The sequence below is a fragment of the Lissotriton helveticus genome, chromosome 8, assembly GCF_964261635.1.
Source record: "Lissotriton helveticus chromosome 8, aLisHel1.1, whole genome shotgun sequence".
NCBI classification, from domain to species: domain Eukaryota; kingdom Metazoa; phylum Chordata; class Amphibia; order Caudata; family Salamandridae; genus Lissotriton; species Lissotriton helveticus.
Genome location: NC_136069.1, coordinates 105,023,101 through 105,035,416, shown reverse-complemented (window position 1 = coordinate 105,035,416; position 12,316 = coordinate 105,023,101). Strand labels below are relative to the sequence as shown.

General features: G+C 42.9%; 1 protein-coding gene across 2 annotated transcripts in view; it reads right to left on the bottom strand.

The window, feature by feature from the left end:
- Positions 1 to 11,138: 11,138 nt before the first annotated feature.
- Positions 11,139 to 12,316, bottom strand: part of RCSD1 (RCSD domain containing 1) — a 214,117-nt gene continuing 212,939 nt past the window's right edge. For both annotated transcript variants that reach the window (XM_078656703.1, XM_078656702.1), the window contains exon 7: positions 11,139 to 11,494. In XM_078656703.1, coding sequence (XP_078512829.1) covers positions 11,441 to 11,494 — 54 coding nt within the window. In that variant the 3' untranslated portion in view covers positions 11,139 to 11,440. The remainder of the gene's footprint in view (positions 11,495 to 12,316) is intronic.

Here is a 12,316-nt window from a genome sequence, read left to right as displayed (position 1 = left end):
ATTAGATCATAAAGGGGTTTGACCCTTTCTGCGTAATTTGCAATGTATGTTCTTCCGAAATTTAGGAAGCCTAGAATTGACTGTAGGTTTTTTAGTGTTCTAGGTGCTTGGAGTACGGCACATTTTTCTAGAAAATTGTCAGCCAGGCTTTTGCCTTCACTTGATAATTCGTATCCTAAGAACAGGACTGTCAGATGGGCAATTCTGGATTTTTTAAAGTTGAATTTGTAACCCTCTGCTGCGAACCCAAGTATTATGGTGTTCACTCTCTTCAAGTGAGTCTCCAAGTCATCATCTGTTAAGTATATGTCGTCGACATAAGATAATGCTTCGTCATCATATGTTTGTAGTAATTCTGTTACTCTCGCTGAGAATACTCCCGGGCTGTTCTTGTACCCCTGGGCTAACCGAAAGAATTGTTTTTGAGTGCCATTTATTGAGAATGCAGACAAATATCTGCTCTCTGGTGCTATGTTTTGACAAAAGAATCCATTAGAGATGTCTAATGTTGTTTTGTATTTTTTGCGCACTATGTTATTCATTAGTGCAGCACTATGCGAATTTTGCACCGCAAAAGTTTTGCAACATGAGTTAAGGTGTCGGTAATTCAAAACTAGACGATATGAATTGTCTGGTTTGGAGACCGGAAACAATGGGTTGTTCATTTGTGAGGTGCAAGTTTCAATCACCCCCTGGTATTCTAGCTGATCTAGGATTTCTTTTACCTGTTTTTTAGCTTCTTGCTTAATTGGGTACTGTCTCTGTGCAGTAGGTTGTGATTTTAACTGGATTTTGTGAGGAGGAGAGTCCTCATCCCATCCTACGTGATTTTTATATAAAGCAGGAGCTAGAGCTACTGCCCACTTTCTGGCAAGTGTGTATTTTTTATGAATTGGGATGTGATTTGAGAAGGCAGGCATAATTACGTCTTTGCCATGAGGGCACTCCCTGACAAACTCTGGTGGCCAGTCTTTTTCAGCTAGAAGGATGTCATAGCCCTTGGAGAGATTATCCCAAAATAGTCCCCTTATTTTTCTAGTCTTATCCCCTTCTATACGTAATGTTATTTCATATATTTTGTGAGGTTTGCTAACTCTGGTGTCTGCAGTTTCCACTTGAAGATATTCATTCGTGTCCACTGTCTCCAGATGATTCATAAGGACTTTGCGAGCTATGCTCACTTCTGCTGCGCTGTCTAGCATTGTCTGAGCCCATTCTCCGTTTTTCAGTTGTGTCCTCAGTATTCTCGGCATTGTTAACTACCTTGATACTGGCTACCTTCTTTTTTGGAAATTGTAATTTCTTTTTTAGCTGAGCAGGTTCCTTGTCTTTGGACTTGGCGTGCTCTTCTCTTTGTTCTGATCGTCCTCTTCTTTCCGATTTCTGCGAGTAAGTCTGAAAAGATTGAGAGGGACGTGTATCAATGTCTTGATATCTATCAGGCTTCTTTATATTATCCCTATTTCTAAGGTTATATCTTTTCCCAGAGGGGTCACTCTGGGGTGACCTGTGTCTTTGGTTCGGAGATTTTTCTCTTCGCCTAGGAGACCTTCCTCTGGACTGGAATTTCTTTTCTTTAGGATTGGATTGTTTGTTTCCATCCCAGCTCTTTTTTTGTGATGTTGAATTGTTATTAAAAAATATTTTTTCAGGACTTTCAATCAGTTGTGGTTTTACTGGTATTCCACCTAAACTATCTCTACCTAGTTCCTCATAGGATTTTTCTATGATTCTGGCAATTTCAGCTGGTTGGTCTGCTATATCTGTCTCCTTTAACCTCTGGCGGATCGCCACGTTTGCTGCTTCACCCTTTATGTTGGCTAACAATATAGCCGAGACCTGCTTGAAGTCTTTTAGTAATTTCATACCAAGAGTTAAAGCGGGTTCTGGACCGTATTCGTCTTGAATTTGTTTTAGCACATCTGGTATTACCGAAATGGATGGAACACCGTGCGTTTTTGTGTAGATGGAAGCAAAGACTGTACCCCAAGTGTCACAGTCCTCAATGTGTGGTGCGATTCCCATTGGAAGACAGATAGTCAGAATCCTGTGTTTTTCTAACGGGGTGGTGTCTGGAAACACCGCCTCTATTTGGGTGATTTTCTGTGCCAACCAGAATGGTATTTGTTCCCGTTTAGCCGGTACTTTACCTAGGCAGGATTGTATGTTCTGTGGTGTAATTTTATTTGTGTTCCCCTGGTGAGGGGTCAGCTGTGGAATTTTAATTGCTGGCTGAATTGTTGAAGTCCGCATCACATATTGGACTAATTGTCTATGTATTTTTATTAATTGTTTTAGCTGTGTTAACAGCTCTGCTACAGACATCCCATTGATGTCTGGATGTGGTGTGTATCCGGCTAGGACCGGCCACGTTGCTCCTGGTCTACCTAAAGGACCGAGCCTGGTGATGTGATTATTATGTTTTAGGGCGCCATTAAATAAGAGCAAATGCTCTTGAAATTTAAGTGGTACTTCCACCTCCTCGAAAGGAGTGTACATTTCAGGAGGTTCCTCTATTTTGTAATAGTGGAAGTACTTTGTTACAGCATTTGCTGCTGGAAAATGTATCCATGAATAGTATACCTCTGTCTGCCGATATTCGTGTGCCTCAATTACGAATATGACTGTACCACCTCTAGGTGTCAGTCCGTTTTCTATAAGTTTTAAGGTTATAGATTTCCTTTTGATGACCGGGATGAGTATTATACCCGGGTCTGCTTCTTGTAGTGCAGTATCAGCTTCTGCTATTTCAGCTGCTAATCTAACTGCCTCTCTTTCATCATCACTGTCTACCATTTTACCGACAGGAATCTTATTTCTTTTGTTTGCAGATCAGGTTTCTTATGGAAACAAAGATTAGATGCACAATATTTTGGAACGGTGTATCCTTCAACGTTGACTAAACCAAGTACCATACATAGGAGTTTCCTCCTGCGAGGTTTTGGAGGATATTACCTTTCACCCACTCCAGACGTCTTTGGAGTATTATGGGAAAAAGGGGTCGGAGTGAGAAAGCACGACTGAGTTACTCTAAATGTCTTACGTTAGTTTTATCGCCCTTCCAAACGAGTTGGGCGCCATGTAGTGTAGTTCCTATTATCCCAATAGGCTCTGCGCATTGGAATAATACCTTCAATAGTATAGGCCTAGACCAGACGTTAACTAGGTCTACTACTGTCGATATTAGACTTAAAGTTTTGGGTTTGCCAGCTAGCTCAGAGTTCACTAGAAACTTTCTCGAATAGGCAAGGAGGAGTTGAACCTCCCTGGATAGACAAGAAGGGATTTAGTTTCTGACAACCATAGAACATGACAACTTTGCTCTCCCCTAATCAAGAGTGTATCTCGAGAGTCGTGTGAACAAAAGGCAATTTATTTTACTCAGTCAGTACGTGCATTCTTAGTCTCATCAGATTGTAGAGAAAAGGAAGAGACGGGCGTGTTCAATAAAAGATGTTATTTATTGATCAGTCTCTTTTCTCATACAAGAGAAATGGATCGATATTATGGCAATACTTATAGTTAAGTAAAGTGCATACATTAAAAGCAGAAGTATAAAATAATACTGTAAAAACATTGATATGGTTTCTAAGCCATATGACGGTTTAAAATGAATAAAATATATTACATACACATATACATTTGACTAATCATACTCAACTGGTGTTTCTAGCTACGCCTACCCCGTGTACCTGACCTAAGCCTAATACGTGGGCGGGAATAGAAAGTTACAGTTTAAGTTAAGTTTGTTTTGCCAAGTGACTGACTAAAGAATTCTCTGCGAGGGGTTATTCAGTTCTGTACCTGGAATCTAGGATGGATGAGGGATGGTATCTCTCGTCTCTGGTCTCGATATTCCAGGCTGCCTGCGAGGGCTACCCGGAAGCGCCGGAGCTGGATTTCTCGGCAGGAGAAATGGGCAGCTGCTCGTTCTCAGCGCGTCAAGAAGGCGGGGCTGCGCCAGCGGGGTCTGCTCTGCTCTGGGCTTCGGCAAGTCTGGCTGCTCCGTCCTCGTCACCACCGCGTGTGTTTGCATAGGGCAATATCGGTAATATTTATACCTTTAAGGTGCCGAGATTGACGTAAGGATGGACACAGATACGTCAATAAAGATGTCATACGACCAGGTCGTTAGCACATTCTTTTGCTGAAGTTCTCGGTGAAATCAAAACAATGGCCGCAGGGTTTTTCCCAGGTTGTCATAGGTTTGATTTGTTTTGAGAACTCCGTATGCCTTATCAGGGGCTGGAGGAATATCGCTTGTCTAATTAGATGGCAAGCGTTATGACCTAATCAGATAACACGTTCCTGTGCCGTAGTGTGGCTTTATCAGATAACGGTTCCTGCATCATGGGGGTTTTCTGCCTCATGGGATGGCTGCTAGTTAACTTGTTAGTTTGCTAACCAGAATAGGGTCAGGAATAGGGGGATCGATACAGAACCTATAGGAATACATCACAATATGCTTTTTGACACTTCATTAATTAGTTTTACACCCAGCACCAATCCCAAACTTAAATGCCATCCTTGGGACCCAATCACTCCACCAGTTATGAATTTGCTGGCTTTGCAGCACTTATTGTGCCACCGTCAGGAGCCCTGTACCTTGGCACCCACACACTGCCTTTGCAGGCTGAGTGCCTAAGTACAGAACTAAAACGAGGCTCGCCATGGCATACATACCTGTGCTAATTGCGAGGATACCTTTTGCCTCGAAAGTATTAGAGAAGCTTTTGAATAGACAACTGTCGCATTTCCTGGCAGAGCAAATGTATTGGATCACTCGCAATTCGGTTTCCGTGAAGGGCACGGAACAGAGACTGCATTGCTGATGGCCACTGAGGAGCTCAGGACTGTTCTGGATGCCGGGGGGGATGGCCGCCCTGATTTTGTTAGATCTCTCGGCGGCCTTTGACACGGTAAACCACGACACTCTACTCACCCGGCTCAATGAGGCTGGACTACACAGGACAGCTCTGGCCCTATTAGCATCCTTCCTATCCAACAGGCCTTTTACGGTGGAACTGGGAGAAGCCAAATCTAAAGCCTTTAGATCTCCTTGTGGGGTACCCCAGGGGTCGTCACTAAGCCCCACTCTTTTTAACCTTTATGTGGCGCCCCTGGCGGCTATCATCCGGAATTGCGGCTTTCTCCCAGTTTCATACGCAGACGACACGCAAATAGTGGTCTCCATCTCTAATAACACTCAAGAGACAGCAACCAGGTTTAAACACTGCAGATCACGTGCTGGATGCAGACTAACTGCCTCAAGCTAAACGGCGATGAAAGCGAAGTGATGCTGCTGGGCTCAGACATGCAATCCTGGTCCCAGGACTGGTGGCCAGATAATCTAGGGCAATGCCCTTCGCCAGTACAAAAGGTAAAAAACTTAGGCATACTCCTCGACAACAAATTGTCCTATGAAGCACAAACCAATAAATTATTATCATCGATATGGTTCATCCTGAAGATGATCAGGAAGTTGCTACCTTCCATTCCGCTGACATCATGCAAAACAGTAGTAACTATGCTGGCGTTGTCAAGACTAGACTACTGCAATGCGCTGTATGTGGGTATGCAATCCCAACACCTCTTGAAACTCCAACGCTTACAAAATGCAGCAGCGCGACTGGTGCTGAACATACCTAAACATGAGTCCATAGCCCAGGGTTTGAGAGCTCTGCACTGGCTATCTGAAAAATAGAATACAATTTAAATCCCTGTGTCTTGCATACAAAGCGCTGCATGGCGCAGGCTCACATTTTCTAAAGAAAATCTGGTTAATTATCAGCCAAACAGATCGCTGAGATCCAGTAACCTCAATCTGATCCAGGTCCCCAGATACAAACAACTTAGATGGGGAGGGAGAAGCTTCCTACTGTATGCAGCAAAGGCGTGGAACCTGCTTCCAATTTCAATTAAGAACTGCCCCTCTCTACTTTCCTTTCGGCAAGAGATAAAAACATGGCTATTCAGTCTGGGATAGTCGTCTCCGGTTTAGCACTTCAGTCAAGTATTCTATTTTTAGCGCCAAGACGCCCATGGGCATTCGTTGCGCTTTACAAATCCATAATCCAATCCAATCCAAAGAGCTTCCAGCACCGGCACTCCTTCTTTTACAGACTAAGCACTGATTTCTATGCTGAGGTTAATTTATCAAAATAATAAAAACGACTGTCCTTTTTAAACCCGGAAAGGCTTTATTTCCATTTCAGTCCACCTGCTCATTTTCTGGGAGAAATTATAGTTAATGATGTGTCTATAAATGCATGTTTCACAACAACGATAATAGAGGATATATGCATTAATGGCTCATTTTTAAACTGTTCCTACGTATATTGGGCATGTAGTATGCAAAGAACTCCAATTAATCTCTACTCACAATTGAAATTCACTATTAGACACCATTAGGATTTTTAAAATATGCACAGTGGTGTCAGGTGATTTTTTAAGATGTGGCATAATTATTGCCCTGAACTCCATTGAATGAGTGAGTAAAGTGGGCCTGTCCAAATTCTAGGAGGCTTTCAGTGGTGGGCAGGTTCTCCCAGTCAAGAATTCTTTTTAAACAATTTGATGAAACTGAGTATTTTAAAGGCACAATTTTCACAATATGTAGGAAGCTGGCTCTGTATGTGGTATTATCACTAGGTGGTAATACTGGGGTCTTATTTGAGAATTAAAAAAAAAGCTCTAAGCATTTCTAAGACCTAACTCCTTTAAAAAAAGTATTTTATGTTTCTAAAACAGTGGGGAAGGTAACCAAGGCCCTAACATTATTTTTAAACAATTTGAAAAAAAAATAAAAATTGAAAAGAATTCTATTAATTTTCCTCAGTGAAATCAATTATTACTAAAGTGGTACAACAAATGTCAAAGTCTTCCACCCCACGGTTGCACCACCAGTGTGGGAAGCTGGCTCTGTATATGGTATTATTGCTAGGTGGTCATACCGTGCACAGAGTCCAGGGGTTCTCCAAAAGTGTACAGGGTTCTACTAGTGGTAGCGTGGGTGAGCAGCCTTAGGAATAACACAGAGGAGTGTAAGACATTTATTGCACACACATGATCAATAGTGGACACACAACTCAAGAAGGAGATCCAGACAAATTTTATAAAGTTATACTTTGTTTGTACTTGATTTTTAAGAGCCAGGTCTTCGTAATAAGGTAAGTACATTTTTAATTGAAAATACTTTTCACTTTAAAAAATCGACACTTAAAAAGTTTTTGACACTGTCAAATGTTATCCTATGGGGAAAACAATAAAGCGGTGAAACAGGTGAGTATCGAACTTACAGATTCAGTCTTCTGATCCAAAAGTCAGCAAGTACCAAAACTGCACCAGGTCAAAATCAGAGTTTGACCCAGTGCTGTCCGATGGAGACAGGGGGTGCCTAGAGCCACACTGCTTACAGGTAAGTAGATCAGTTGCAGGGGCCAAGCTCTGGGGGTTAGGCTAAGCATGGGAGGTTGCAAAGCAGCACACAACATACACCACCAGCGGCATTGGGGCGGCCGGGTGCAGGGTGCTAATTCAACATCATACGCCCAATGCTTTTCAATGAGGATCTTCTTGACAGTAAAGAGGCTGTAGGTGTGGCCCCGGAGGAAGGTCAGTGACAGCAGAGGTACCTAAATGAGCATACCCGAAAACTGGACATCCAACTCTCATTTTACAAGGCAAAAATGTAGTTTTGTGAATGCGTGCATGTGCAGAATGTGTCTTCCATCCCCAATATGTGCAGAGCAAGTAACCTGTGTGCAGCAGAACCTTCTTTCCATTAGCTCACCTCCACTATGTCGCCACTGTGATTATTTTCTCTGCCCAGTTCCATGACTTCTTCATTGACCCCCAAAAAACACAGACACAACAGGTATCTGAAAACATAGTGCTTTTATTTGCACAGTTTTTTCTCAACTTTCCATTTTCTGGAGTGGGTCTAGAGAGTAAGCACCAACACAAACTCAAATAAACATTCTCTATACGAATTTACTCATGTACTGAAGACAAAAAGATGCAGCAACTTGTAGAATTTGAAACAATCAAATATGTTCCAGGAGTACAGGGGCAGCCTGCCAGTGCTTAACTTGTAAAACAAATAAGGAGGCTACTGCAACCCACACCACCCATTCCCCCACAAATGACAGAACCAACACAACTACTAACCATCACACCCTACAAGTGGGACAATTCAGACTATTCCAGGCCCCCAAAGCTATAGGAATAGCTTGGGCAGCAGGTATTACTCATTTTTAATGTATAATGAATCAATAAACAACGTTTGTTGTGCTCATCTCTAATTTAGGCAAACATCGCCACCATGTGGCAGATTGTGATAAATGCTGGTGTTAATTAAGTGCCGGAGCAGAGCACCAGAAACCACTGGCTAAAATTAAGCACTGCAGCCTGGCTATACACTGTAACCCAAAGCCCAGAACATATTCTGAAATGCAGAACCATACAAAGTGTTGAAAACAAGGTGGCTTAAGGTGGGCAGGGAGCTCTAATGCAAGCGAGCTGGAGTCCCCTGTGTACCAAACTACTGTTTTTTTTGCTTTATTTAGAGTCTTGCAAATAGTCCTTTTTTGCCGATGAAGACACCCATGGCAGCACCCTTAGACTGATGGCACCATAGACATCGCTGTTTGTTTAAATATCCCAGACGGAAGTGCTGACATACTTTTTTCCTGTTCGGGACTGCCAGGGAGAGCCCAACTGTCCCGATCAAGACAAACAAAAACAACTCCACCACACTCTGGGACAAAACTCCTAGCATGTCAGGGACACTATTTTTTGCCCAACAAGAAAAAAGGTTTGCTTTGGGAGTTTGTGTAAAACAAAACACTATGCTTTGAGGGCGCGTTGAACATGGCACTTGCACATCAAAGCTTCAGTGCCTTCAGAGGAACCGCCAAAGTGGCAAGCTCCTCTGAAGGTACACAGCTCTCAGCTGAGGCCCCAGACTACATACATCCGCTTTGTAGATAGAACAGAGTCCAGCACACTAAGGGGCATATTATCAAGAACAGGCGATAAAATTATCGCCGCTTTATCGGCAGGAAACTGCGGCTAAAGCGGCGATAATGGGCTTGTGAATTCCCATATCAGCCCAGGTTAACACCAGAACCTGGGCTGCTATGGGAATTCACAAGGACATATTATCAAGCCCATTATTGCCGCTTTAGCGGCAGTTTCCTGCCGATAAAGCGGCAATAATATTAACGCCTGTTCTTGATAATATGGCCCTAAGTCCTAAAAAAAAAACCATTTGCAATGCAATAGGTCTCGCAGTTACGCAAGTTTGAGCTATTGGCATTGTAAATGACAATACCTTTTATTTATGTTTTGCTTTTTAAAACATAAATAAAATACATTGTCATTTACAATGCTAATAGCTTAAACTCTCGTAAATGCGAGACCTATTGCATTGCAAATGCTTGTTAAATCACTCTGGCTGCTCCTAGAAGTGACCTCTTTTTTTCTCCCTGTTTTTTTTAAATCTGTTACTTATTTGCAGTTTATAAATGGTGTCAGTTTGTGGTGCAGCAGCTCAGAAGTGAAAGTCGAGGGGAGTTATGTCTGCTGTTGCATCGCTTGTGCCACTCCTGAGTTGTAAAAGAAACCACACAGCTAGTTGTAATAATGTGTTTTCTTATTTGACTGGGAGGTGCAGGATGTGAAATTGAGCATCGAACCGGAAAGATGCACAATACTGGATGGGGCACGAGGCACTCAAATGTAAATACAATTCCAGAGGTTTGCATTCATGTGTGTTCTGTTTAAGTGTTTATTCCATATCACTGGGAGTAATGTACGCTTCCTCTACAGCTCTCGCAACAAGCAGCGTCCCGTGAATGGTGCAAGCAAAGCAGCGCCGTTGCAGGAAAGCATGTTGTGCCTGCAAAAGGAAAAACTCACAGAAGAAAATAGTGCTCACAGACTAAAAAGACATTCCGTGTAACAACCGAAGTCAAAGGTACAGCCGTTATGGAAGGTAACAAATGCAGACAAGCGGTACCAAGGAGGGACTAAGAAGCCTAATAACGACTCAGAATCCAGCATTTACGAAGGACAATGACACAAGCCAATTAAACATATGGGCGGAAAGTGGGCGGGGCTTCAAAGCCATACTCCAATGGATGTATGACATTACAACGCATGCTTTTACCACGCATGCCTTTACAACGTGGTTTTTACAACAAAAACCTTTACAACGCATAGTGCTTTGGGGCGCTGGATAGTGAATAGTTTAATTTACTTTTCCAACTCCAGTCCCCGTGGACACTAGGGAAGGTGTTGGATAGTAAATTAAACGTATTCCCTATCCTAGAGCGCCCCCCAGCGCAATGCGTTGTAATGGTTTGCGTTGTAAAAGTTGCGTCGTAAAGGCACTGCGTGGTAAAAGTTGCGTTGTAAAGGATGTTTCCCTACTCCAATACTGCATGCCTAGCAGCAGTGCATGCGCTGCCCAGGATCGACCTAAAAAGCCCGGAGTCCAGTTCAAATATTGTAATGACATACCAACAGTTATATGAGCAGCAGGACGGCTGGTGTGAAGATAGGGTATCCAAAACATTAAAAGCGTTGTTATATATGGCTTACGTAGCCTCCATAGTGAACAACAGGGTCGAAATAGATTGTTCACAGCACTGACTTCACAACAGTGGGTAATTGCAGGGCCGGACTGGGAACCACAACCGGCCTTGGCAGAGTGCTCGACCGGCCCCACCCTACCCACTCGGGGGCGGGGGGGGTTGGAGGTGCCGCCGAACTCTTTGCCGGGGCCGATTTTCGGCCAATTTTGTTACAGGGCTGAAACCGGCCCCCACCCGTGCGGGTGGATTGCCCGGTGCCCGCAACGGCCAGTCCGGCCCTGAGTAATTGTTATGGTTACATACTGTTGTGATGTCAAAAGAGGCGGGGCTTGATTCCCATTTGTTCTGCTGCCTCGCCCGGGTCGCCAGAGACCCAAACATGGCAGAAAAATGGCAGTTGAGGGTCCCACCCTTCTTCCTCATCCTCTCCCAGGTCTCCACACTTGTTGTCTCCAGAAACTAAATGACAACAGGAAATTTCCATCAACAGTTTTGTTATGAATTTCAAAATAATCAAAATACTCTTTCATAAAGCTTTGCATATTTTCAATACACCAAGAAGACATGGGTTTCCAAATGTTGGTTTTTAGCATCTAGAAAAGCATACTTATAAAAATAGTTAGGCATTAAAAAACACAATGTACATTTAAATCCTTGTAACTTCAACGGCCCAGTGGTTGACAAACTATTTTAGACTTCACAGGGTTGGTCGTTGGGTGAGAACGAGTTCTGTGCTCTTGGCCGCCTTCCAGAACATTCCGCAAGGAACCCAGCAAACTCTATTCCTTTGTGCTAACGCCTTCGTCTTTTGTCTGACAGAATCCACCATTTTTTATTTTTGATCACACATCTTTATCTTCCAATGTCTTGTTACCTTCATCTTGATTGGAGGAGTCCTGTAGAGATTGAAGAAGAGAGGTTTTGGGAAACATATTACTACAAAAAACAGTTTCAAGTGCTATGTGAGTAGCAGAAATTCACTAGTTAACATTTCATAACTTCTCCAGTTTTAACTAGTTTGTGACAAAAGGTGGAAATTGGCATGTTGCAAAAAATGAGTTGCCCGACAGGATACATATTCTACACTAGTCTCAGGATTCTGGCAGGTTGAAATAATTTGTAAACTAAAGCACTTCAAAGGGTTTGGTTTCTCTTCCATATTTAGCACTTCCTCCAGAAATTCTGAGGATTTTATTTAACCCCCCCAGTAGGATGTTGTTTGATTAATCTGCATTCTTGTAATGCCCACAATCACCCAAAGGTGACCAGCAGGTGGGAAAGACCTAGCTAAAACCATCAGCATTTACCTCAGGATGAAAGAGTGACTACAGTGGAAGTGCCCCTGCACTGACGAGGCAATCCTGAATCCAAACTAAGTAGGAGTGCTCCTAAAAGTAGAAATAATAAAGGTAGGAGAGAGTAAGGCCTCATTTGTGTGCATGGGATGTTTGTTTAATAAGGCAGTGAGCATAGGAGCCGTGAAGAAGGTCGCTGACCCGGATGGGCTTTGAATCTGGCCAAAACATGTTGGCTTCATTTAATAAGGGGTTTAGAACCATTGCACGTCTACCACTACCCTGTCCTTTTTTAACCATATCCAAGGTTCTCAAAGAATACATTAAACTTGTGTGGGAAATCCCTGTGATATTTTTATTGAACTGGACTCCTGCTTTTTTCCAGAAAATACTCATGTAGGAACTCCTGTCATAGGTTGAGTC